At 45.4% G+C, this 24,145-nt stretch overlaps 2 protein-coding genes across 3 annotated transcripts; one reads left to right on the top strand and one right to left on the bottom strand.

Annotated features, from left to right (window-relative positions):
- The first annotated feature begins 8 nt into the window (after positions 1-8).
- On the top strand, positions 9-5,700 carry chadlb (chondroadherin-like b). The gene is made up of 11 exons (XM_040177614.2): positions 9-112; positions 1,703-1,867; positions 1,953-2,147; positions 2,245-2,400; positions 2,481-2,626; positions 2,821-3,102; positions 3,200-3,419; positions 3,702-3,975; positions 4,065-4,477; positions 4,609-4,775; positions 4,984-5,700. Exons 2-11 carry the CDS (start codon positions 1,703-1,705, stop codon positions 5,276-5,278), a joined length of 2,313 nt encoding a protein of 770 aa, XP_040033548.2. The 5' UTR covers positions 9-112; the 3' UTR covers positions 5,279-5,700.
- l3mbtl2 (L3MBTL histone methyl-lysine binding protein 2) lies at positions 5,435-18,004 on the bottom strand. Of its 2 annotated transcripts, none has more exons than XM_040177611.2 (18): positions 17,857-18,004; positions 16,842-17,301; positions 16,610-16,733; positions 16,284-16,417; positions 14,723-14,792; positions 11,559-11,629; positions 11,160-11,277; positions 9,363-9,497; positions 9,161-9,249; positions 8,781-9,027; positions 8,363-8,433; positions 7,939-8,043; positions 7,666-7,810; positions 7,446-7,528; positions 7,088-7,322; positions 6,848-6,910; positions 6,585-6,749; positions 5,435-6,490 (listed from the first exon to the last, which is right to left on the bottom strand). In XM_040177611.2, exons 2-18 carry the CDS (start codon positions 17,190-17,192, stop codon positions 6,129-6,131), a joined length of 2,568 nt encoding a protein of 855 aa, XP_040033545.1. In that variant the 5' UTR covers positions 17,193-17,301; positions 17,857-18,004; the 3' UTR covers positions 5,435-6,128. The 2 variants fall into 2 exon arrangements, with proteins under 2 accessions (XP_040033545.1, XP_040033547.1); XM_040177613.2 differs by having other exon boundaries at positions 11,559-11,626.
- Between the last annotated feature and the right edge of the window lie 6,141 nt (positions 18,005-24,145).

Raw genomic sequence — 24,145 nt, 5'->3', positions numbered from 1 at the left:
GGGAGGTGTGCGAGGGGATGAACGGCTCTGGGTGGGGGAGAGCCACAGAGACCGTGAGAGAGTCAGCGGCCAGTAGTCGACCAACAGCTGGACGGAACCACGACGGCGCGCGGTGAGTCTGCGAGTCCTCATCGAATTTGGGGAAGACTTCTACACATAGAAAACACGATCAATAGAAAGTTCCTTAGCAAATTGAAAATTATCCAACGTCTGTCTTTTACTTTTTGCACTTTTATCCTAAAAGTAATTTAAAATGACTGAACTAAACCACCAGTACGCACAGATATCAACAATATCTGTAATTTGTGACAGGAAAAATAAAAGCATTCGGAGGCGATGGAGAGCAGTTCCATGCTCACCGTTCCGGGACGCATGCAGGGCCTTTTTTTTTTTCTCCAAGGGGAAACTCATCTTGGCGCAACACCGTCTGCGAAATACACTGTGCGTCTTTGTGCGCAGCGCCCGGAGCGCCTCCGCGCTGTTGATCCCCGGGGGGACGCGGACAAACACAGACAAAGTTCGACCGGAGAAAATTCCTCCGTCTCTAGTTTCTTGGCCCCTCTCTGCTATGCGGGGGTCTCGTGAACAAAGCGCGGTATGCTGCTAAAATACTGCATGAAGGCAGTCAGCTGGAGTCCATACGTCCAAGTTCCGTGGACTTTACATGTAGATTGGAAACATGACATATAAGCTTATCCGTGAGTAACACCGTCCTCTCCATCAGCTCCATCTCTGACGGGATGTGGCGCAGAGGTTTTGACGGAAAGGTTTCAGCATGGCACCGTTTCACCGTGCCAACATTTTCAGAACCCCAATCTCTGAGTGTGGAGCTTTTCATGTCCAATCCTGCGGATCCAGACTGTTGATCCAACATGGGAATGTGGTTTTAAGGCATTCCAGTGAGGACTGGGGCAGCCGAATCTGAGCAAAATAAATCCATCCCCCAGTACAGAATGATGGAGATATTATTCATTAAGTTGATCTTTTTTTAATGGACATTTAGAAGAATGGGACACAAGCCTTTCTCATATGGAGATTCAGATTATTAGAGAGTATTCAGTGTATCCTGTTGTGGCCTGCGGTTGTTTCTTTACGTTTATGGGTACAAGGTCTTCCTGTTGTAAAAGTACCAAAAAATACTCAATAACGCGTTCCAGATTCTACTACTAGTGTAATCAGCTACTGCAGTATAAACTGGAAATTATCATCAAGTACTTCAAAATTATAGTTAACCTACTTGAGCAAATGTACATGGTTTGTTTCCATGCAAAACAATCTGAGCCAGAGAAAGTCTGTAGTCCTCGAACACCCATCAACTAATAGACTATAGCTGCGTTAAATCGTTTATTAGACAGGCCAGCAGGTTATCGGAAGATCATCAGGGAAGTTGTAAACGGACATTTGATGAAACTGTTGATGCAGGCTCACAGAAGATCAAAGTTCAGCACTGTGCAGAGATACAGTGAATTATGTTGATCACTGTTTCCTCTACACACACAGCAATGGCCAAATAAGTGAAATGAGAGTAAATGAATGCATGGTAGAGTGGTGGATCTTTTAGGGTAACTCATATCTAAAAAGTCAGAACAGCAGCCAGTCGTGGTCTCTTCGGGGTGAAAATGAAAAAAATGAAAAACCGTGCATGTCGCTGAATAAGAGGAGCCTCCTTAAGGTGACTGAATTAACGCTGTTATTCCCCCAGATGTTCTCTCAGCTCCGTCCCGGCACCCTCTGGGTCCTGCTGCTCCTCTGCATCCCTGCGGCACTCGCGTCAAAATGTCCACAGCAGTGTGTCTGTGACCAGATCCAGCTCACTGTGACCTGCGTCAACAGGAACCTGACCCAAGTTCCTCCTGCGGTTGACGAGGTCTCTTGCTCACACAGGTTTCTACAGCGTGTTTTTATTATTTGGCTCCATCCAACGAGGGATCTCCTATCTTCTTCTTTTGCAGATCACAGTGAAGTTAGATCTCCGAGGCAACGACATCCAGGAGCTTCCCACCGGGGCCTTCAAACACACTCCCTATCTGACTCACCTGTCGCTGCAGCGCTGTAACCTCCGCAGGGTGAAGGAGGGCGCCTTCCGAGGACTCGGCCGCCTGGTCTTCCTCAACCTGGCCAACAACAACGTTGACATCCTCTACCAGGTCCCACAGCCGTCGTCCCACCACGTCCCACCACAGGCACAAGCCTTTTCATGTTCATGTTGACCTTCTGGTCTTCCTTTGTGCTTCGCGAACCCAGGAGTCATTCGACGGCCTCTCCTCGCTGAAGCAGCTCATGATCGACCGAAACCGCGTGGAGGAGATCCAGCCCGGGGCTTTCTCTCAGCTCGGCTTCCTCAACCTCCTCTCGCTCACGAACAACCATCTCGTCTACATCCCCAACATGGCCTTCCAGGTAGCAAGATACCTCGATGTGCAGATACGTCCTCCGTTGTTGGAGTGTCTATTTAAAAAGCCGATCTTTTCTCCCTCCAGGGTTTGCAGAACATCAAATGGCTTCGTCTCAGCCACAACTCTCTGAACTACCTGGACACGGAGGCCTTCGCCGGACTGTTGACGCTCACGCGTCTCAGCCTGGACCACAACGGGCTGCAGTTCTTTCCCACAGAGACCATGACTAGGTAGGCTGAGCTACACAGAACAGACCTTTGAGGACAGTTAATCTCTAATAAGAAATGCTAAAGTTAATATCACAGTTGTTTGGCTTCATGTTGGTAAAATAGATCCGATTTGTATAATATATTAACATTCAAATGGAATAACAAAACTGAGATTTCCTTCCTAATTTTCCACACCTGTCCACCACGCTACCCAGACTGCCAGAGTTGACTCGCCTCGAGATGAGCTACAACCCAATGGCCTACCTGGGAGAGGAGGTTGTGTCCATGGCCAAACTGACCCACCTCCTCCTGGACCACATGTCCCTGCAGGACATGTCCAGCACAGCTGTGAAAAAATCCCCCAGCCTGATCCACCTGGACATCAGCTACAACCAGCTGCGTGTCGTCCAGCCCTTCTTTGAAAGTTCCCCCAAGCTGGCACGCCTCAACCTTGCTGGGAACCCCATCTACTGCAACTGCTACCTACGTCCGCTCAGGTACAGGATTTCAAACTGACGGCTGACCGACAAGGTCTCAGACGCTTTAACTGCGTCAAGCCAAAAGGTCCTCTGTGTTTCCTCACCTCACTTACAGGGAGTGGTCGATCCGGAGCAAGGTCAAGCTCTTGGGGACGTGTGGAGGACCGGCCCATCTGTCAGGAGAGAACCTGCAAGCCGTGTACCCTGCAGAGCTGCGTTGTCAGAGCCAGGAGGCCATGTTGAAGGCCGAGTTAGAGGAGTCAGCCAGGATGACCCCGCCGCCCACCCTAAAGCCCGAGGACAAGGTCAAGTGTCCTGCAAACTGCGTGTGCGAGGTGAGCTTTGTGATGTGCTTCTGTATGGAGTAATTTCCAGCTAACTCGGAGTAGCTGGTACTCGGAGAGGAGCAGAGGTAGAACATGCAAACTCCACAAAGAAAGGTCGCTTTCAAACCCACAACCTCTCTCGCTCTACTTATTTCCTGATTTTACTCTTGATAGGAAAGAGTTCTGTGAGCACATTTTTTGAAATGACAACCGTTGCTTTTAAATCACTAAAATATCTTCTTTTGAACACACTGGTGGAAATATTAAAAAGAATGCCCTCCTTCTCTTCAGGCCGACACACACCACTCCTCGTGTGAGAACCGCGCTCATACCAAGGTTCCTCGGGGTTTCTCCCCCGACACGCGTCTCCTGGACCTGCGTGGCAACAACTTCCACTATATCCCTAGCAACAGCTTTCCCGGTGTTGCCCACGTCGTTTCCTTGCATCTGCAGCGCTGCAAGATCACGGAGGTGGAGGGCGGAGCTTTCAGTGGAATGAAGGGACTGATCTACCTGTACCTGTCGGAGAATGACCTCACTTCCCTCAGTCCCGATGTCTTCAAAGGTTTTTTAAAAATGCCAAATTAGTAGATAACGCTTTTGCAGCCTTATTCTGATTCACCCCTTAATACTTTCTATCATCCAACTTTGCAGGCCTCCCTCAGCTGACATACCTCCACCTGGAGAAGAACCGCTTCACCGGTTTCCCCAAAGGAGCATTCAAACTGGTTCCTAGCCTGCTGGCGCTTCGCCTGGAGAACAACTCCATCGCCAAGCTGGAGCCGGACATCTTGACTGGAGCTGAGGGCCTCAGAGCCCTGTACCTCACCGGGAACGTCATCGATCATGTGTCGCCTGGGGCCCTGGACCAGGCTGGGGACCTTGATGCGCTCCACCTGGGAGCAAACCGGCTGAGTGAGGTGCCCACGGAAGCGCTGAGCAAGGCGGGAAACCTCAGAGACCTGAGGCTGTCGGGGAATCCAATTCGCTGGGTGGGGCCGAATGCTTTTCGACCCCTCGGGGGGTCGCTGAAGGAGCTGTATCTGGATAACATGGGACTGGAGAAGGCGAGTGGGCCCAATGGCGTGCCGCCACAACAGCGGCCGTTCTCTTTTTTTTTGGTTCCCTCTAACCTGCACATTTACTCCAGCTTCAGAAGTAATTCAACAACTGTCTGACCCGGTCTCTCGTACTCCAGATGTCACAGACTTCCCTGGCAGGTCTGGGTCCAGGGTTGAGGAGTCTCTTTCTGGAGGGCAACCAGCTGGAGGAGGTACCTAACCTTCACCCTCTCACTTTTTTGGAGGTCATCAACCTGGCCGATAACCCCCTGATGTGTGACTGCCCTCTGCTGCCACTGCGCATGTAAGAGCATTGAAACAGAATGAGTGCCATCAGAAGTGACTTGCATTCAGACAGGAGTTAATAAAACCTGCACATTTTATTGGGGATGATTACTTGCACTTATTTTATTAGTCTAATCCCAAAGTATGGTCATATTTCATCTTCTAGTACCACTAGTTTATATGGATTATGTTTTGTTTGGTCATGTTTAATATTTTATTTCATCTAGGTGGATTGAAAAAGTCAACCTGAAGGTACGAGCCACTTGTGCCAATCCCCCCGAGCTGCGTGGTCGCAAGGTCAAGGACGTCCACGTCTTCAGGGCTTGTCCCGGGGGCGAGAGCCTCCCCGCCCCCCCTACTGTCACCCCAAAGCCCGCCAAGGCCCCCGGGGCAACCAAACCCAAACCAATGCACCGCAAGAGCCTTCGGCAGGTCAAAATGCTCAAAGCCAAAGCTCGCAAAAATTTGAACACAAAACCGCCGGGAGCCAAGAAACCGACGGAGAGACGCAGCACGGCCTAAACGTGAAACATGCTCTGGGTCCCTCTCTCTGAAACTGGGACCTGAGGCGGTTTCACCTCCTGACAGAACCTTTTCCTTCTGCAAGTTACTATTTATTTTTTGCAGCCCAATATTTCTAATCAATATTGATGTTGTGATGTGTTGAAAAAATGTCAATTCACATTAGTCATTTAATTGAATCAAAGGAACCATTTGACCAACATTACCAGTTCAGCCAGCTTGTTGGGAGTTTCCTTAGCTTTAGTAAGTTACAGCAAAAGGATGCAGCCTGGCTTTATGTCAGTTATACTACAACACAACTGCAGAATGTACCGGTTTAGATACCTTGACAACATTCAAAACAGTAAGTTGAAGAACAATGATTTCTAATTAGCAAACATCTGGATATATAACAGGAAAACAATAAAACATTCCAACAAAAATGTGTCTCCTATGGCCTCCCAGAATACATTTCCACAGGTTTGATGTAGCGGAGCTTTTTAAAGTGGAGAAACCAACGTGGTTCCATAGCTGTGCCTGGTGAACTACATGCAGCCATCATTTTAAAGTAGTAATATAAAGTTAGGACCCTCAACATTTTCCTAAACTTACAGCCTCTAATACTATTTATGGAGGGTGTATTTTCATTAATGGATCGACTGTGTGGAATTACTTCCCTACATAGTACTTTTCATTGCTACTGGCAGGGTGTGCCACTCTTTCTCTGGATTCAAACAGCCTATTTAATGCAGGCCAGTCACAGGAAGCCAGTTCATTTCATCCATGCAACTGTAATTTACTCCATCACAGTAAGCCCAACCTCTCCATTCATCCAGTTGTTCCCTCTGCTCTTTAAGCAGACGCAGTCTTCTCACGTCTCCATCCCTACAGCCTCTCCTGTCGTTTCCAGCTCGGTGTTGCTCTCTGAAGTTTCATCCATGTCCCGGTCTTCTCCTGTGCTCCGCTCCATGTTGCATTCGCCACTAAAGCCCTCTTCAGAAGATGCACGCTCTTCCCTTCTTTCTAGTGTCGGTTCACTTGGCCTCCTCTTCGCATGTGCTACTTTGTCCCTGCTGCTCTGGCCTGGTGACTGATGGCGTCCTGACTTGCTCTGCTCCCCTCCCGCCTCCTGTTTGATTTCTCCCAGAGGGGCTTGTCGAGGAACATCCGGAGGTTCAATGGGGTTCTCCATCTCCACCTCCACCTCCTCCACTTTGACCTGCACTGCAAAGACTACAGAGACCAAATTGTGTCACTAAATTACAAAAACTGTCGCGCAGAAATGAGAAAAGCGAGCAAGTCATGTTGTACGAGTCCGTCCACTTACTTTCCAGTTCCTCTGGCTCGGCCTTGGGCTGGATGAGGGGAACCTCTGAAGGAAGAACGTGGCCTTCTACAGCAGGAGAACCGTGGGTACCACTGACCTCAGGCTCCTGACCAACATCATCTGGAACCTGCTCCTGAGAAAGTCTCTTCCTTGCATTTTTCCTCCCTATAGAACAAAATGAGAAATGTAAGAATACTAAATGATAAACTGTTATCTCTGGTAAGACAAAAGGAATCCATATGCATTTCAAAGTCAAAACTTACTCCTTTTCCCATACGGAGGGGGCTTCGGTTTCTTGTTCGGTGCCACCTGGTTTTCCGAATCAACTGGAAATCAGAATAAAAATCCCTGTGACTTGTATACAGGCTCGAAATCCTCCCACAGCGCTAACCAGTAGTAACAGTAGTACACTATGAGTTAGAGGGCGAAACTGGAGCATTCTGCTCCGCTCACAATAAACCGGCTCAGAAGGGGGGTGTTTTAAAATTGAATGGCGCTTTTACCGAGTCCTGGAGGAGGCTGGAGCTGGTAGCGCATGAGTTCGCACCAGCCGGCGGGGTAGATGTCGGAGGACAGGTGGTCGATCCACTGGTCAAACTCATCCTCCCAGCCGTCGAAGTGGACGAGCAGCAGGCGGCCCACGCAGCGCTTCACCGTGGCCACACACACCAGGCGCGGCTCCATCAAGTCCACCGCTTCCAGCTTCATGTTGGGGGAGAAGCCGTGGCCCGGGTAGTCCTGAAGAGATTGACAAACTCCAGGTTGAAATGCTGTTTTTGTATCAAATACAGAGTTTTGACAAAACAAAACGCTAAAACAGAGATTGCAAATGTCGCGCAGGGTTTGGACTTCCTGTCTTACGGTGTTAAACAGTCGCGCCGGTGCAGCTTGAGCTTCGGTCTCCTTCAGGTATTTGTCCCAGGTGAAGGTCTGAGAGTTATAGCCTGCCAAGACAGAGACGCCAGCACAGATCTTCATTAGCAGCGTACTGCTGGAGCGTTTCCCGTGTGCCTAAATAAACACCGGCAAAAAGTGCGAGCGGACGCAGACAACTCAATTAGAAGGCAATGTTCACATGTACCTTGAGGTACCGTGAGAGGGATGTTGTTCTTTTTACAGAAGTCTACAGGAAAGATGGCATGAGATGAGGCGTGGTAGCAAAACCAATCAGAGCCGTTTGATGGGTTGCCATCGATCCCCACCATCAGGTAGCCGTCCAACAGAACCTGGGGGGAAAAGAGCCAATAACACAAGAGTGAATGCGTTTAGGAAGATGTCATATGATCAATACTCACCTAAGTGATTATTCAGTCTGGTCGGGCTGATTAGGAGTAGACAACGTGTGATGTCTCACCTGTTGTACAGTGGCCACACAGATGCTTCCCAGGTTAAGAGGATCGATCGCCTCCAGCTTCATTCCTTGCTCAAAGAAACCTCCTTCCATGTAAACAAACCTGGGCTGCGGATTACACAGGGGTTGTAAAGTGCTGTTCTAATGACATGTAGAGCATGACTTTCCAACAATGGCAGTTGTTAAGGCAATCCCTTATCTTAAATGGCATATCACTCATCTCTCTTTCTACAATCATCAAATAATGACTAAAAAAAAGTTGTGTTTTTTATTGCTTGTCCTACTTGTAATAAACCCATATTCTTATTTACTTGTTTACATGGACACACTTCTTAGTAATAAATAATCCAATGTAGCTTTTGTGTCCAAACCTGTTTTTTTTAATTAATTTGATGAATTATCTCATGAGCAATTACATTTTCCTCACCTTCTTAAAGAGCAGGAAGGAGCCATCACAGTTACTCTTCCAAATGCTGCCAGAACCTTCCACATTGTTTGCTATAAAAGGAAAAAAAAACATCTTAAATGTTTTGAAATGGCCACGCAAACACATGTTAACCGTTAAAAGCCTTGGTTCGAGACCAGTGTAAAACGTGCGTGTTTGAACTTCCAGTATTCCTGCATTCCTGATGTTTTATCTGCTGACTCTTCAGCTGGCTCGTACGACTCTCTTCCCCCATGTTTCAATTCATTTGGTTCATCGGCTTATTTCGAGCACGTTGGTGCTCGAATAAGCTTCTGTGTTTCTGTGTTTATATATATATATATATATATATATATATATAAATCTCGATTTCCCCTCGATCACACACACGCTTATGGAAAAAATGAAATCCTTGACCTACCAGGAGGTCGGACGGCGTGACCCACTTTTTTGGACCAGCCTACCGGGTGCACCAGTGGACTCCCCATGTGGCACCAGAAGTCAGAGAGGATATTATCCTGAGCGTCACTCTGGTCTTCGTACACCAGGCGCAGACGGCCGCCGAGAAGGGACTCTACGGCTGCCAGGCGGGTCTGACTGACATGTTTGGGGTCCACCACCTCCACACGCAACCCCGGCTTGAAAGGGTACTTCATGCTCTCTGCCAACTACAGGGGGGGGGCAGACAGAAGGTACCAAGGGATAAATTCATTCAGTGTAATAAAAACTTGTTCATGCATTTTAAATGATGCTCTTCATCATTTGTATGAGACTGTTGGGTCACAACTACTCAGGTTTTACCTTCAGGTAGAAGTCGACAGGTAGAGTGTGAGCCCCCACGAGCTTTGACATCAGATACTCCTTCCAATCTGGGATGTTCCGCTTCACATCTACGGACACAGTTTGTTTAAGCGCAACATGTGCTTTTGATAAATCCTGACCTAATTTCAACAAATTACTTCTTTTCTTCTTCTTCTTCAATCCGTTAGGTGTGAGCCCTCACCTTGTGGAGGCACCAGAAGTTTGCTCGTCATGGCGCACCATCCGATTGGGTTCACATCCCCCGAGAAGAGGCTGCACCAGAAATCTCGACTGCTGTCGTGTTCGAAGCCTTCGTATCTCAACAGGACTTTGTATCCTGGACAAGGCAATTTTATTTGTATAGAGCTTTTCATACACAAGGCAGACTCAAAGTGCTTCACATCATAACATTTTATACAATAAAGTGAAATAAAATGCAAGAATTAAAATACAATTAAAAACAGCAAATAAAATTATAAATTAAAATCTTAAATTGTTTAATTAAAGGCAGAGGTTAAAAGTGCAATGTAGGTAAAATTTAGCAGAAGGCGAAGCTGAACATACAAGTTTTCAGTCTTGTTTTAAACGTGGTCAGAGTTAAGGAAAGTCTTAAATCTTCAGGTTTATTCCAGCTGTTTGTTGCGTAGTCACTAAATGATGCTTTCCCATGATTTGTATTTACTCTGGGAATCACTAACAGATTGGTGTCAGAAGATCTTAGTGATCTTGAAGGCTTATGTAGTGGAAGCATATCAGTGATATACTTTGGCCCTAAACCATGTAGTGATTTATATGTGAGCAGTAGGATTTGGAAATGAATTCTCTGACATACTGGGAGCCAATGTAAGGATTTAAGAATTGGTGTAATGTGCTCACATTTTTTGGTCTTTGTTAGAACTCAAGCAGCAGCGTTCTGAACAAGCTGGAGCTGCCTGACAGTTTTTTTTGGAAGACCTGCAAGGAGACCATTACAATAGTCTAGCCTACTAGTTATAAAAGGCATGTACAAGTGTTTCTAAGTCTTGAGCTGACATGAGCCCTCTAAGTCGTGCTACATTTTTGAGGTGGTAGTAGGCCGATTTTGTTACTGATTTGATGTGACTCTCCAAGTGTAGATCTGAATCCATAATAACCCCCAGATTTATGGCTTTATTTGATGTTTTCAGGGACAGTGAGTGAAGGTGTTGGGTTACTTTTAACCTTTCTTTTTTAGCACCAAATACAATGATCTCAGTTTTGTCTTCATTTAGTGGTAGGAAATTTTGACACATCCAGTCTTTGATTTGCTTGATGCACTGGCACAGAAGATCTATGGGGCGATAGTCGTTTGGTGATAGCGCTACATAGAAAGAGAGGAAGACAAAGAGGAAAGAAGGAAGACAACAGTCCAGTTTGGACGTTGTACGGACCAAACGCATCACTGCAAATCAATGCGCGGTTTGGAGTTTGGTGAAGTACATGAAACTATCGCTCCCAGCCACCGTGACCGGAGTTGGTCCTGGTTGGTTGCTGTGTGTCCAGCGGTGGGACCAAATAGAGAAGGAGACATGGACTCGCATTTCTATTCTTCCAACCACTCGGAGCGTAACATTCACACACTGAGGGCAGATGCTGCCAAAAGAGGGTTCTACCGGATCATCAGAATCTAATCTAGATGCATATTCACAAACTAATGGCGCAACCTTTGAGAGCAATTTGGGGTTCGGTATCTCGCCAAAGGACCGTCGCAGATTGGAGGAGCTGGGGTTCAAACGGCTCATCTAACAATTGTTAGATGAGCCGTTTACCTCCTGGGAACAAAGATTTGCTGTTGATGTTTACTGACGTCAGAGGATGACAGAACGAAATTACGAATGTGAAGATGTATGTATAGTAACTGGAGCCTTAGAGGAGTTGCTACTGTAGCCTGCTTCATTCCTCCCTCAAATTCACAGAGATAAAACAGTTAATTCCACGGTGGAAAGCTTTTGTCAAACAAACACCGACAATGATTTACAACCTGCAATCTGGATGACAGAAGCGATCCAGTAGACTTTACTCGGCAGCACCGCGTTGGTGTTCAGGACCTCCACCTTCATCCCCAGAGTGATGTCATCCCACTGGGCACACAAGGGAGCCTGCAGGTGGGGGGTCAGATGTTTCCTCACACATGAGCAGTGTGAGGACTTTTTATATATTCTCCGGGAATCTCAAGCCTTATTTCCAAGTTTGATCAGTTTACTTATTCCGTTTAATGGATTGTTTTTGCAATGATTTATTTTCGTTATATGTTGGACTCATGCTGGTGAAAATGCGGTTTACACATTTTCTGCATAAGTTAGCATGATTGCCCCATTAAAATACTCAAGGAAAATCCTGGAAACATTCTTTCTAATTGCACTTTGCAGACAGGACTCACATGTCTGAAGCAGGACACCGATGCAGCCAGAGAGGTTTCCTTCTCCAGGTAGGCGCCCCATTCAAAAACTGCTGCCGACGCAACAAAAGGGAGAGACAACAGGTGAAGTCAGATTTTTTGTGTGTGAACCGTATGCAGCTTTTAATAGTCTAGAACAGCCATTCCCAAAGTGTGGTGCGCGCACCCCCAGGGGTGCGCGAGCTGCCACCAGGGGGTGCGCGAGAGGAAAAATATAATGGCGGTCAGTTTTTTAAGTGGGATTTTTTCATTGACATATATAAAAGGATTTTTCCATACAATAAAAAAGCATGAAAGTAAGTAAACATTTCCTTTGTAATCGCTTTTATTTTAAATATAAATACTATAATATATTATTTTTTGATAGAAACGTAGAAGAAGACAGCAGCTGTCTTCTTCTACGCATGCTCTTCTTTCATACACTGCAGCCGCTAGGCAATATGCGCGCCAACTCGTTTCATTGATTGTGTAAATATGCTTAACTGGCTGAAATCAGGGAAACTGTCAAGTGGGACGTCTTATAATAAAGTTATTAGTCACGAAGGAGGAGAGGGACCAAGAGAGAGAGAGGATTTGGAGGCAACAGAGACGGAGAGGATAGAGACAGAAAATGAGCGGGAGTCAGAAGATGCACGGGAGGAAACCGAAGAGCAGGGTAGGAGATGCCAAAAAAGAAGTGATGAGGGTGAACACCAGACGGGAAAAAAAAGAAGAAAATATGATGACAATTATCTGGGTCTGGGCTTCACTTGGATCGGCGATACAGATTGTCCGAAGCCGCAGTGCGTGTTGTGCAGTGAGGTTCTAGCAAACAGCTGTCTGAAGCCATCTTATCTCCGTCGTCACATGCACACGAAGCATGGCCATTTAAGTCACAAGCCCCTTACATTTTTTAAAGCGAAATTGGAGGAGTTGCAGAAAAGCCAAAAGAAAATGCAGTTTCATTCATGCGTTGGGTCTACGAAAGACGCACTACGGGCTTCATATCTGCTCAGTTACAGACTAGGGAGAAAGGGGCTGCCGCACACAATGGCCGAAGACGTGTGTTTGCCAGCGGCCAAAGAAATGGTGGCGTGTATGATTGGAGAGAAAGAGGCAAAAAAGTTGGACATGATTCCTGTGTCCAATAACACTGTGTCGCGCCGCATTGATGCCATGTCTGAAGACATCCTGGCTGTAATACTCAGCCGTGTGAAGAAAAGTGAGTTTTACTCTCTGCAAGTAGACGAGTCTACAGATGTTGCAAATCTGGCCAATCTTCTTCTCTATGTCCGTTACCTTTTTGAAGGATCGGTACAAGAAGAGTTTTTGTTCTGTCGGCCCCTTGCTACCCGAACAACCGGACAGGAAATCTTCAATTTAATTGACGTTTTTATGAGGACCAATGGCATCGACTGGGAGCGCTGTGTGGGAATTTGCACAGACGGGGCAAAATCAATGACGGGGAAACACACAGGGCTTATAGCTCATATTAGGAGAGTCTGCCCATCCATCAGCTGGTTACACTGCAGTATTCACAGAGAGGCCCTCGCAGCCAAAAACATGCCAGCTGATCTACTTGCAGCGCTGAACGACGCAGTCAAACTGGTGAACTTCATTAAAGCTCGTCCACTAAATTCACGAATATTCACACTGTTATGTAACGAGATGGGCAGCGAACACAAATCACTGCTGCTGCACACAGAGGTGCGTTGGCTGTCCCGCGGCAAAGTGCTGACAAGGCTCTTTGAACTCCGGCACGAATTGCAGCAGTTTTTTGAGGAGAATCCGTTTCATTTGGCCACCAGTATGCATGACGAAGATTTTCTGAAAAGGCTCGCCTATCTAGCGGACATCTTCTCAGCTCTGAATGAACTCAATCTAAGTCTGCAGGGAGTCAGTGTAACTGTGTTCAACACACAAGACAGGGTTGAGGCCATGATAAAGAAGCTACGGTTCTGGGCAAGTTGTGTGAGTGGGAACACACACCCGTGTTTCCCTACGCTTCACGAGTTCTTGGTGGAAAATGACGTGCACCTGGGTGAGCATGTAAAAACGCTCATAATTGAACACCTCAACCAACTCGCCGAGCAGCTACGGAAACACTTTCCACCTATGGACACATCTGGCGCTTGGATTCGCAATCCATTTGAAGTTTCCCTGCCCGTCCCACAGCTGTCATTTCACGAGCAGGAGCAGCTGATCGAGCTGTCATCTGATGGAGCACTGCAGTTACAGTTCAAACGAAAGCCACTTGTGGATTTTTGGACCGAGTCACTGACATCATACGCAGTCTTGGCAAAGCAAGCCTTGAGAGTTTTGATGCCCTTCGCCACAACTTATCTCTGCGAGGCTGGTTTCTCTGCTATGGCAGCAGTTAAAACTAAACATCGGCAAAGACTGGATGATGTTGAGAAGGAATTGCGGCTTAAACTGTCTTCCATTGCGCCAAACTTTGAAGAGCTTTGTGCCAAGATGCAAGCCCACCCGTTGCATTAACATGGGTGTTGGGAATACTAACACATTCTCTCTCTCTCTCTCTCTCTCTCTCTCTCTCTCTCTCTCTGCAGGCTGAGCGACTTTTGCGCTAGACTTGCAGATGGATTCTCTTTTATTGTCTTTTAATTTAGTTTATGTTTGAGCCGCTCTTTGTTACTTAATTATGTTAATTATGGAAGTTTCCGTTTTTATTTATTTTATCTATTTCGGAGCCTATTCTTTTTAATGTTGTGGATCGTTTGTAATTCATTGCAATTTAATTCAGCTTGTGTTGATGTTGTTATTGTCATGCGTGTTGTGGTTATTTGCGCATGTTTAAACATGAGTCTATATGACGATAAAACAAAGTTTTGTTGCGTTTTTTTTTTTAAGTGTGAATTGGGGGTGCGCCAACCCGGTTGAGACATGGAAGGGGGTGCGCAGGAAAAAAAGTTTGGGAACCGCTGGTCTAGAACAAGCACCAAATACAGTAAAGATATCTTTGCAGGATTAACCAACGGTCATCCACAAAACCACACGGGCCTGTTGGCACTTAGTATCCTGTGTAAAGACATGTACTTCTGAATAAGTCTCAAAGAGTAGAAACCGCTTGAAATCTGACTTTGTACTGCGATGAAGTCATTTTGATTCCTTGCGCGTGTGTGTGTGTGTGTGTTCAGTGGCCTCACCATTGAGTGCAGCGGCAGCTGGAGGGGATTTGTTCATCTTGTTCAGCACTTTCTTTGAGGGGGGCCTTCCCTGAGGAGACAAGCCCAATGTAGCGCTGAGCAAAGGCGTCTCATCAGCCTCTCTTTGGGGCCACATTTACTCAGCGCCATAATTTCGAAGCTGCGCGATACTTTGATTGGACTTTTTGCAAAACGCTGCCACAAAACTATAAATTGACACCAATAAATAAATACATTGGTTCTACTGAACATCTCCTAGTGCGGCTCAGAAGATATTGATAGAAATGTGTTGGATTTAATTGAGTCTTTCACTACAGCTGGTTTTAAGCGATAGTCAACTAATATTTAAGGGTTGGCTGAACAAAACACACAACTTGAAGACTCCAGACTCCAATGTCCAGATTTACCTTCAGGTACAGTGAGAGGGATTTGTTTTTGCAGAAGTCTAGTTTCTCAAGGCTGGCGCGTGCTTCTGCGTGTTCGTCGTTGCACTCGTTTCAATTCATGGTTCTAAAAGTCTTGCGTGTGTTGCAGAGCGATTCACCGCCAGAACAACAGGCGGAGTAACATGTTTTGTTGAAGACGACCTACAGAGTCACGTCTTTGTGTGTGGAAGTCGATGGTTTGTTTTTTTATTTATCATAGACTTTATTGCCCCGTGCATCACTGCTGCTTTTCATCACAGACATCACATTTGTCCCGTATTTTCCTCCACAACTTTGTTCCCCTCTCGACCGGCCAGCCGCCGTTTGCGGAGATCTTCCTCCATGAATCGGAGGCCGTCCGCGCGTCCTTATAGTCCGCCAATGACGGGTTGTATGAGTGGTCATATTTACACATTTACACACTCTTCAATCTGATCAATTCTCTCATAAACCTGTAAAATGGGTCGACACACGCAAGGAGGTGTGAAAAGGCACGCAAGGGGGTCTTACGTCTGCGTTGCTCTGAAAACGCAGAAGCATAAACTAGGCTTTAGTGTATATTTACAGATGAGGGCTGTTTAAAATCCAACAACTTTATGTATTTAAAAATATTTGTGAAGCAATGTATTTGGAACCCAACACCCACTCTCAAGACAACGTTGTCCCCTATAGAAACTTTACTGTCAGATACAGAATTAGCAAGAAGAGCAGCAAGAACTGACAAAGACAAAGAGACAAATACATTTTACAGGAGGAATTCTTCTCTTCAAGATTCCAAACGAAACTGTCTCCATAGCAGCTAATTAGTGGTGACGATCCACTCAGCTGCTTAGTCCCCCGGGGGGGGTCGACAGGTAGTCAATATAGGCAATATAATGAGTTGTGAAAAGGTGTGAATCACTGAAACCACAAAAGGTCCTTCAGCATGCAGCCATAACTGGCCGCCCACAATATTATACAGTTTGCTTTAACGCGACTTCGGCCATGTATAGAGACAGTAGTCGGACATGTGACCGTTGACGCGATTTCACTGGCAAACACAACGAGAAAGCTGCAGCTTGCTGCGAGCGAGCACAAATCTTTTGGTGAAATATAGAGCTCAGCTTGAAAACAGGTGAAGCAAACGAATTAGTCACCTGCAGTCGTGCCAGTATGGAGGTCTTCTTCGAGTTGGATGAATAGGATCGCGAACAGGATATACTGCAGAAACGCTTGGTCTTGGAAAAGAAGGCGCTCATACTACCGGTGGTGCCGCACATCTCGCAAACCACTGTGTAGATAGATACATGGATTTAGTATAAAACCTATTTACGTCTTGTTAACAGTCCCGTCAGCATGTACAGAGGGGATTTTTATTCATTCAAGTGGTTTGTGGAGGATTTCCTTCCTGGCTTTCAAATGAACGGGCAAACAAACACTTTCATTGTCTCAACACTTTTCTTGTTACACGTTTGCGCCTCACCTGGTACTTCTTTGTTTCCCCCGCCCCACATCACCCCTTCTCCTGTCAGATGTCCGGTCAGATCTTTGTCACCTCCTCCGTCAGTTTCATCAAACTGCGCGGACGCAGTTTCATTATATTCGGCCTTTGAAGAGAAATAGTCTGTGTGAATCTTACTGAAAATAATACATGTAAACAACAGAGAGGCTTGTTTAAAGCGCTCAGAACGACACTTAAGGTAGTAACCACTCACACTGGCGGCGCGCTCTTTTGGTTCGGCAGTAATGCCCCGGCGTTGGATAGCGGGCAGGCACTTACTGCAGCCCACTCCATTGCAGGATGAGCAGTGCGGACGGACGAACACGGTGGGAACAGCTCCCAGCTTCAGAACCAGAGCTCCCGGCAGCTGTTTGGGCTCAAAGTACTCCTTGCCAAAGTGCTCGCTGCAGAGGTGAGAGCTGGATGTGGCGACCCACTGGCTGCGGGTGCGCTGAACCTGCTTCTCCCATTTGCGAAACTCCTCGGGGTCCTTGGGGAATTTAAACAACTTCACTCCATCCTCCGCGGTTTTGCCGCATCCGAAAGCCACACAGTGGTACGGCATGCTGTGTTTCGCTTCACAAGCGGACCGCCAATACCTCGGAGCACAAAGCGGGGTCTACAAACAAAGCATCCTTTCCTCTTTGGAGCTGTAGGCCGGATTTCTGTGCGCTCTGTAGAGGAAAACCACAATCTTGTTTTAAAATTTGCAGAAAGTTCTCTAATTCTACCACAAAAAATACATTAACCAATTATAAACACTAGTGCCAATGAATGGACACAGAGAGGTGGAAGACAGTTCTACGCTGGTTCTTGATCTAATACTTGTTAGTTTCTCACATGCTGCATTAAGTGATGATAGTATTTCCTGCTGAAACTATTGAAAAATGAAGCCAATGCCTTCAATTGATGTTAGAAAGTCTCTGAATGCTCTACATGTTCTCATCTTCATAAACACAATTAGACATTGAAACGTAAATTTAATTCAGGGCAATAAATCAGAACTTATTGGTAAGTAAATAAGTGCATACAAATTGACGATATTTCTACATATCTCATGGTTTTGAACACATTGTTACTGCCAACAGGTTTGTAAACAAGCAGGTCGAAATACTAAGCAAAGTGCGACTAACGTTAGCTCCCATGCTACTGTAAAAGCTAACGTGAAATGCTAACAGCGCGTTCTTGCTGATATAAAGCACTTATTATTACTTTAAGAGGCTACTTACACATAGACTAATAATATAACCCTTAATTGAAACGTTTAGTCCAACTGCAAAACTCTCGGATTTAAGTTGCTACGTTCCACTGTTTGGAAACAGCATGTTGGTTATTTGGTTTTCTCCACCTGTATCGTGGTCGCTTACCTTAGACGTCATCATACTTTATGGGGCCAGGAGAAAAGCATCATGGGAGTTGAGGTTTTAGCAGATTGGATGGGAACACTAGTATGTCCTCCTAAACTAAAATACACTGTGGTGAACATTAACTATAAATATTTACGTATTTAAGTATTTCTTCACATGCTATTTTCTACTTCCATCTACTACATCTCAGGGAAATGCAGGATACTTAGTTCAGTACACTTTTCTGTAAGCTTTAGTTATTTTCATTGCTTAACTTTGAAAAAACAGTGTCAAGTGCCATGATATGGCACTTGACACTGATTTATTTACACAATGAATACAGTATACTATAGGAGAAATTATTTTTTATTTTTTTGCACCACTAACATGTGTAACAGCCATGAACATTGAACATTGACGTGCTCTGAAAATGTTTGCATTTAAAATACATGATATAAATCAAAAGAGCAGATACAACAGACATTTAAATAATGTTTGATCTTTTATATTTGTTCAGAAATAAATGATAGAGCATCATTACATTACATGTCATTTAGCTGACGTTTGCAGTGACTAGTGTGCTGTGCCAGTTTATTGATTACCGTGGTCTTGTATGTTTATTATATTGCATGATCTTCTTTGTGTGCACGTGTGAGTTGCATGGACTGCTACTCCCTATACAGACTTCCTATTGGGCATAACAAATCGCTCGATTGTTTTCACCTGGACTAATTACTGGCAATCATCAACCAACCTATCGAGGGGCGAGGAGGAGTATAAAAGAGGAAGCTGCTAACTCGAGGGAGAAAGGGGGAAACTCAGACGGAAACGGCAGGAGCGACGAGACGGCGGCACACCAGGCCTGCAACGGATAGTGCAGACACGACCACACCTTTGTCACCAGGAGCTGCAGTCATTGCGCGATCAATGCATCACATCCCTGACTGTTACTCATCGCTTTCGGATTTGAACAGAACTTTGGCCCTAAAGACTATAAATGGACTCCAACTGTTGGACAGTTCGTAACTGGATTGTTCCTGATGGACGTGTAACTGATTATAAGACTGATTTTAAAATCTAAATTATTTTCACGTTTTACTGCAAATAAAAGTATTTTTATACAGATATCCATTGTGGTCTTTCTGTGTCTTGGGCATTCCGAAATTAAAGAGTGGCCATACGGCTGACATAAGTGGCGTTATACTGTAAGTACAATTTAAGTGCTACAATTTGTTAGTGTTTTTAGTCGAGGTAGAGTCTGAAGATGTGAAGACTCACTGCGGTCCTGATGTCATCAGAGCACTCGTTCACCATTTCGGAGCAAAGACAGCAAAGAGTTGTGATGGAGTGTTTTGCTCTCCGTGAGGGAGGGACAAGCAGTTTATCAGATGTGGAGTGCGCGGGTCGGGATGTAGGGTTTGACCATGTCCTGGATGTAAGCTGGACCCGATCCATTCACAGCATTGTAGGTGAGCACCAATGTTTAGAACTGGCAGCCACCGGTAGCCAGTGAAGAGAGTAGAGGAGTGGAGTAGTGTGGGAGAAATTTGGAAGGTTAAAGACCAGTCGGGCTGCTGCATTCTGGATAAGCTGCAAAAGGTGGAATGGCGGCGTAAGGGAGACCTGCCAGGAGGGAGTTGCAGTAGAAGTCCAGGCGGGAGATGACACGAGCCTGAATCAGTACCTGCGCAGCCTTCTGAGTGAGAAGAGGACGTATTCTCCTGATGTTGTAGATTGTGTATCTACAAGATCGTGTTGTCGGAGTGATGTTGGGAGTCAGGGAGAGTTGGCTGTCGAGTGTCACGCCGAGGTTCTTAGCAGTCAAAGTCTGCGTTAACACAGAGTTGTCAAATTTCAGATGGTGAGCGGACATCTATTGGGAGATGTCAGACTGGCAGAGATCAGTGCCGCCACCTGAGTGTCCGAGTGAGGGAAGGAGAGAATTAGATGGGTGTCATCGGCATTGCTGTGGTAGGAGAAGCCATGCGAGCGAATGACAGCGCCGAGAGTTAGTGTAGAGAGAGAAGAGGAGGGGACCCAGGACGGAACCCTGAGGAACTCCAGTAGTAAGATGACAAGGTTCCGACACACATCCTCACCAGGTTACCCGGTAGGTGCTGCTGTCAAGGTAGGACGAGAGAAGGGAGAGAGCAGAGCCTGAGACACCAAGTTCCTGAAGGGAGGAAATCAGGATCTGGTGGTTAACTGTGTCAAATGCAGCAGAATGGTCCAGAAGGATGAGGACAGAGGAGAAAGAGGCGGCTTTAGCAGTGTGGAGTTGCTCTGAGACAGCAAGGAGAGCAGTCTCTGTGGAGTGGCCTTGAAGCCTGACTGGTGGGGGTCAAGGAGGTTGTTACGGTGGAGATAAGAGGAGAGTTGGTTAACGATCACACGTTCAAGAGTTTTGGACAAAAAGGGAAGAAGAGAGACCGGTCTGTAGTTGTTTTCTTCAGAAGGGTTGAGGGTAGGTTTCTTCAGGAGAGGGTTAACTTTTGCCTCCTCAGAGAGTTGGGAAAACAGCCGGATAACAGAGCGTTGTTAATGAGACAAGTGAGGAACGGGAGTAGGTCAGGAGCGATAGATTGTAGAAGATGTGATGGAATGGGGTCAAGAGGGGAGGTGGTCGCACGTGCAGAGGTTACTAGGGTAAGAATTTGGTTGGAAGACAGAGGGAGGAAAGAGTGAGGGCGATAGAGGTGAAGTCGGTGGGACACAAGTAGTAGGAGGTGGGTTTGAGAAAGAGGAGCGTATGTCAGCTATTTTTTGGTAAAGTAGTTGACAAAGTCTCCCGGAAGAAGGGTAGAGGGGGGAGGAGGACTGAGGGGTTTGAGTTAGAAGATAGAAAATTTTGGGGGTTTTTGGGGGTTAGAAAATGAAGATTGAATTCTGGATTGGAAAGAGCTTTTGGCAGCAGTGATAGAAGCAGAGAAAGAGGAGAGAAGATATTGAAATGCAAGCAGGTCATCAGGTCGTTTGTATTTACGCCATTTCCTTTCCTATGCTCGCATGGTGGCTCTCACGGCACGCACCGGTTCAGATCGCCACGGATTTGCCGGCCTGTTGTGTCGTGAGAGGGTCTAGAGAGGAGGAAAGAGTTGAGAGGAGCGTCTCTGGGGCAGCGTTCGGATGCAAGAGTGAGAAGAAGTCAGTTGAAGGCAGAGCTGATAGAACACAGGAGGCTAGAGAGGAGGGAGAGAGGGAGCGATTGTTGTGACAAACCGGTACAGAGTCAGTTGATGGGGCGGGGTCGTTGGTTATAGAGAGTGAGAGATGAAGAAGTGGTCAAACACATGAAGTGGAGTTACAGAGAGGTTAGTAGTAGAGCAGTTTCTAGTGAAGATGTAGTCAAGGTGATTGCCAGCTTTGTGAGTAGGAGGAGAGGCACTGACTGACAGCGAAAGAAGAAAGTAGGAGTAAGAGGTCAGATGACTTCTCTGTCTGGATGTTGAAGTCACCCAGGAGGATGAGCGGAGGGCCATTTTCAGGGAAGTTGGATAGTAGAATGTCCAGTTCTTTCAAGAAATGACCCAAAGAGCCTGGAGGACGGTAAAGAACAACAATATTTAATTGTACCGGTGAGTAACTGTTACAGCATGGAATTCGAAAGAAAGTAGGGTGGAAGAGGGTAAAGAGAAAAGCGCCATTATAGCATTCTAGCACATATTGTTATGAGGTTTGCAACCTATTAGCAGGGAGGCTATAATGTTTGTTTTACATAACAAAACATAAATAATGAGAAGTTTTTATAATCCAACCGTAATTGTATGTTCGAACCCTTTTGGGATTAGTACAACAGTACAACTCTGCATAATGACATGCAGACTAAAAATTTACTTATAGCTCATTTTGGGACTATATTTGTGAACTTTCGGGTAGAGTTTGGCATACAATTTAGATATCTCTGATATATAGAAATGACTTTCAATACTTCTTCCAACATTTCCCCATCCCGCATAATCTAACATGCAGTACCCGAATTCAACTTTCAAAACTCATCCTCACCAGAAGATGAACCCTTTACACAAATGACGCCAAGACTTTTACTTAGGCCACCATCCGGACAAATTTTGCACACTCAGTGTCACTGTTGGGATATACATTACATTACAGGTCATTTAGCGGTCGCTTTTATCCAAAGCGACTTACATTGCATTTTTAACCCATGGCTTTTTAAAATTTTGCCCGGTTAGGGGTTAGGTGTCTTGCTCAGGGACACTTCGACATGGGACATGGAGCAGCCGGGGCTCGAATATAGGAACAGGAAGCACAAAATGAACAACATCTTGTCAGTTCCATCCAATACTTTAAGTTTAATTAACAAACACTGAAACTTTTAACTTTTGGGACTTGGTCCAAACAAACAAACAAGTCTTAATCAAAATCAAAAACAGAGTTGGAAACTTACATGCAAAATAGCTGGACATGACTATACACACAGAGATCAATACCAGGCAACAGCCGTATTTAATCCAAAGTTGCACAGCTAAGCTTTTTTTGTCAAACAATACGTTTGACTTGTTCTAAGAAAGTAGGAGGTGTTATCTGACAGTGACACGTTGTGGACATGCAAGGCACAACCCACATGATTGAAAGAGGTGTTTATATTCTCTGACCTGGTGGGGGCAACTACTACAAGACATTGAAGGCCTCGGGTTCATTGGGCAAGTCTAAATCGGCTTGAATGCGTATTAGTTCATCTTTGGTGATTTATGATTTGTTTTTGATACTTTGCGTTGATGGCAATTTCACTTGTTTGTACTTTGTTTCTCTCTGTGCCCCATAAAATGCCCTTTTCCACATTCTATTTGATGTAAGCACAATATGGGGACCAATACCAAGTAATTGCATTTTTAGATATTGTACAGACAGGCTCTGATTATGTTCCTATATCATTGCGTGAAGAATGTATACATTAAATAATGTTGATTACTCGCTGAATTAGGGGCAGTTTCTGTCCTAGGCCCCCCTAGTGGGTTAATCTAGCCATGGCCCTGTCACTGGGCATGACACCCAAACTACCTTGAGTCTCAATGTACGGTACGTGCATGTGGTCCTGTCCTCCAAGCAGTATGATCCACTGAGGTGTGTTGTATTCAAAAATGAAGAAACGCCGGACGGACAGAGGTCATCGCAGATCAAAAGGTTAAATCAAATGTATTTAATAAAGCAGATGGCGTTGCGGTAAAAAGAACATCTCAGCTGAGGAGCCGCTGGTCTCAGCAACCAACAGGCCCCAGGCAGTCCTTTGACCATCCCTAGTGCCCGTCTGTAGCCTCCACCAGCGAACTCTAGAACAATGGTTCCTACAGGTATTTATAAGAATGCTTAAAGGTGTGAAAGTTAGTGTCCACACCTCTGGGAGTGGTCTTCTGGTGAGTTCAATGTAAATCGGATTTCGAATGATCCTTAGTCAATATCAGTTGTTCAAGTATTACATGCATGCATTCCAGTTGATTACATTACACCAAATACAATCATAACTGTACATTGGTATTATTCTAGTACAGTTGCAGAATTTTACAATATTGTCATTACTTTATGGATTACACAGTTTCAGAATCATGGCTGTATTCTGGTGTACACTATATGCATTTTTATTAATTTTATGAACCGGGTCGTATATTTGTTTCTAATATCCTACAGGTGCAATGATGCAGGTTTGGTGAAGTCTTCATACAAGTTTTTACCCCTACTGATGCAATCCTACTTTTGAAAGCACATGATTTGTTGTAACAACAACAAAGCAACATACAAGTCCAAATAAATTGTCTCTATTAAGATGGATTTAGCACCTGCTGGTGTCATGTAGTGATGTCCTGCCGAAAATAGTTTTTTCTTTCTTCTTTTTTCTTTTAATCAACAACAAAATGTATCTGTTGGAAAGTCCTACATTCTTAGTTTGAACTATGCCCTTTTTAGATGATGGATTTATGTTGGTGTAACTAGAACTGGCGAGAGAGAAACACAACAGTTGAAGCCCTTGTTGACCACATACTCCCAATAGGCCATTTGATTATTTACATGTATCCCCAAAATGCCTGAATCCAATATCACAGCTTTCATATTGTGTGTAAGTCGCATACTCCTCTTTGTGAATCTCTAGCTGCAAAATCCCACTTTATCCCAAAGCTGACGGCCAACGTATTTGTTTTCTTCACTTACAAACGGTGCT

The sequence above is a fragment of the Gasterosteus aculeatus genome, chromosome 5 (assembly GCF_964276395.1).
Source record: "Gasterosteus aculeatus chromosome 5, fGasAcu3.hap1.1, whole genome shotgun sequence".
Taxonomy (NCBI): domain Eukaryota; kingdom Metazoa; phylum Chordata; class Actinopteri; order Perciformes; family Gasterosteidae; genus Gasterosteus; species Gasterosteus aculeatus.
This window is presented reverse-complemented; position numbering and strand designations above follow the sequence as displayed.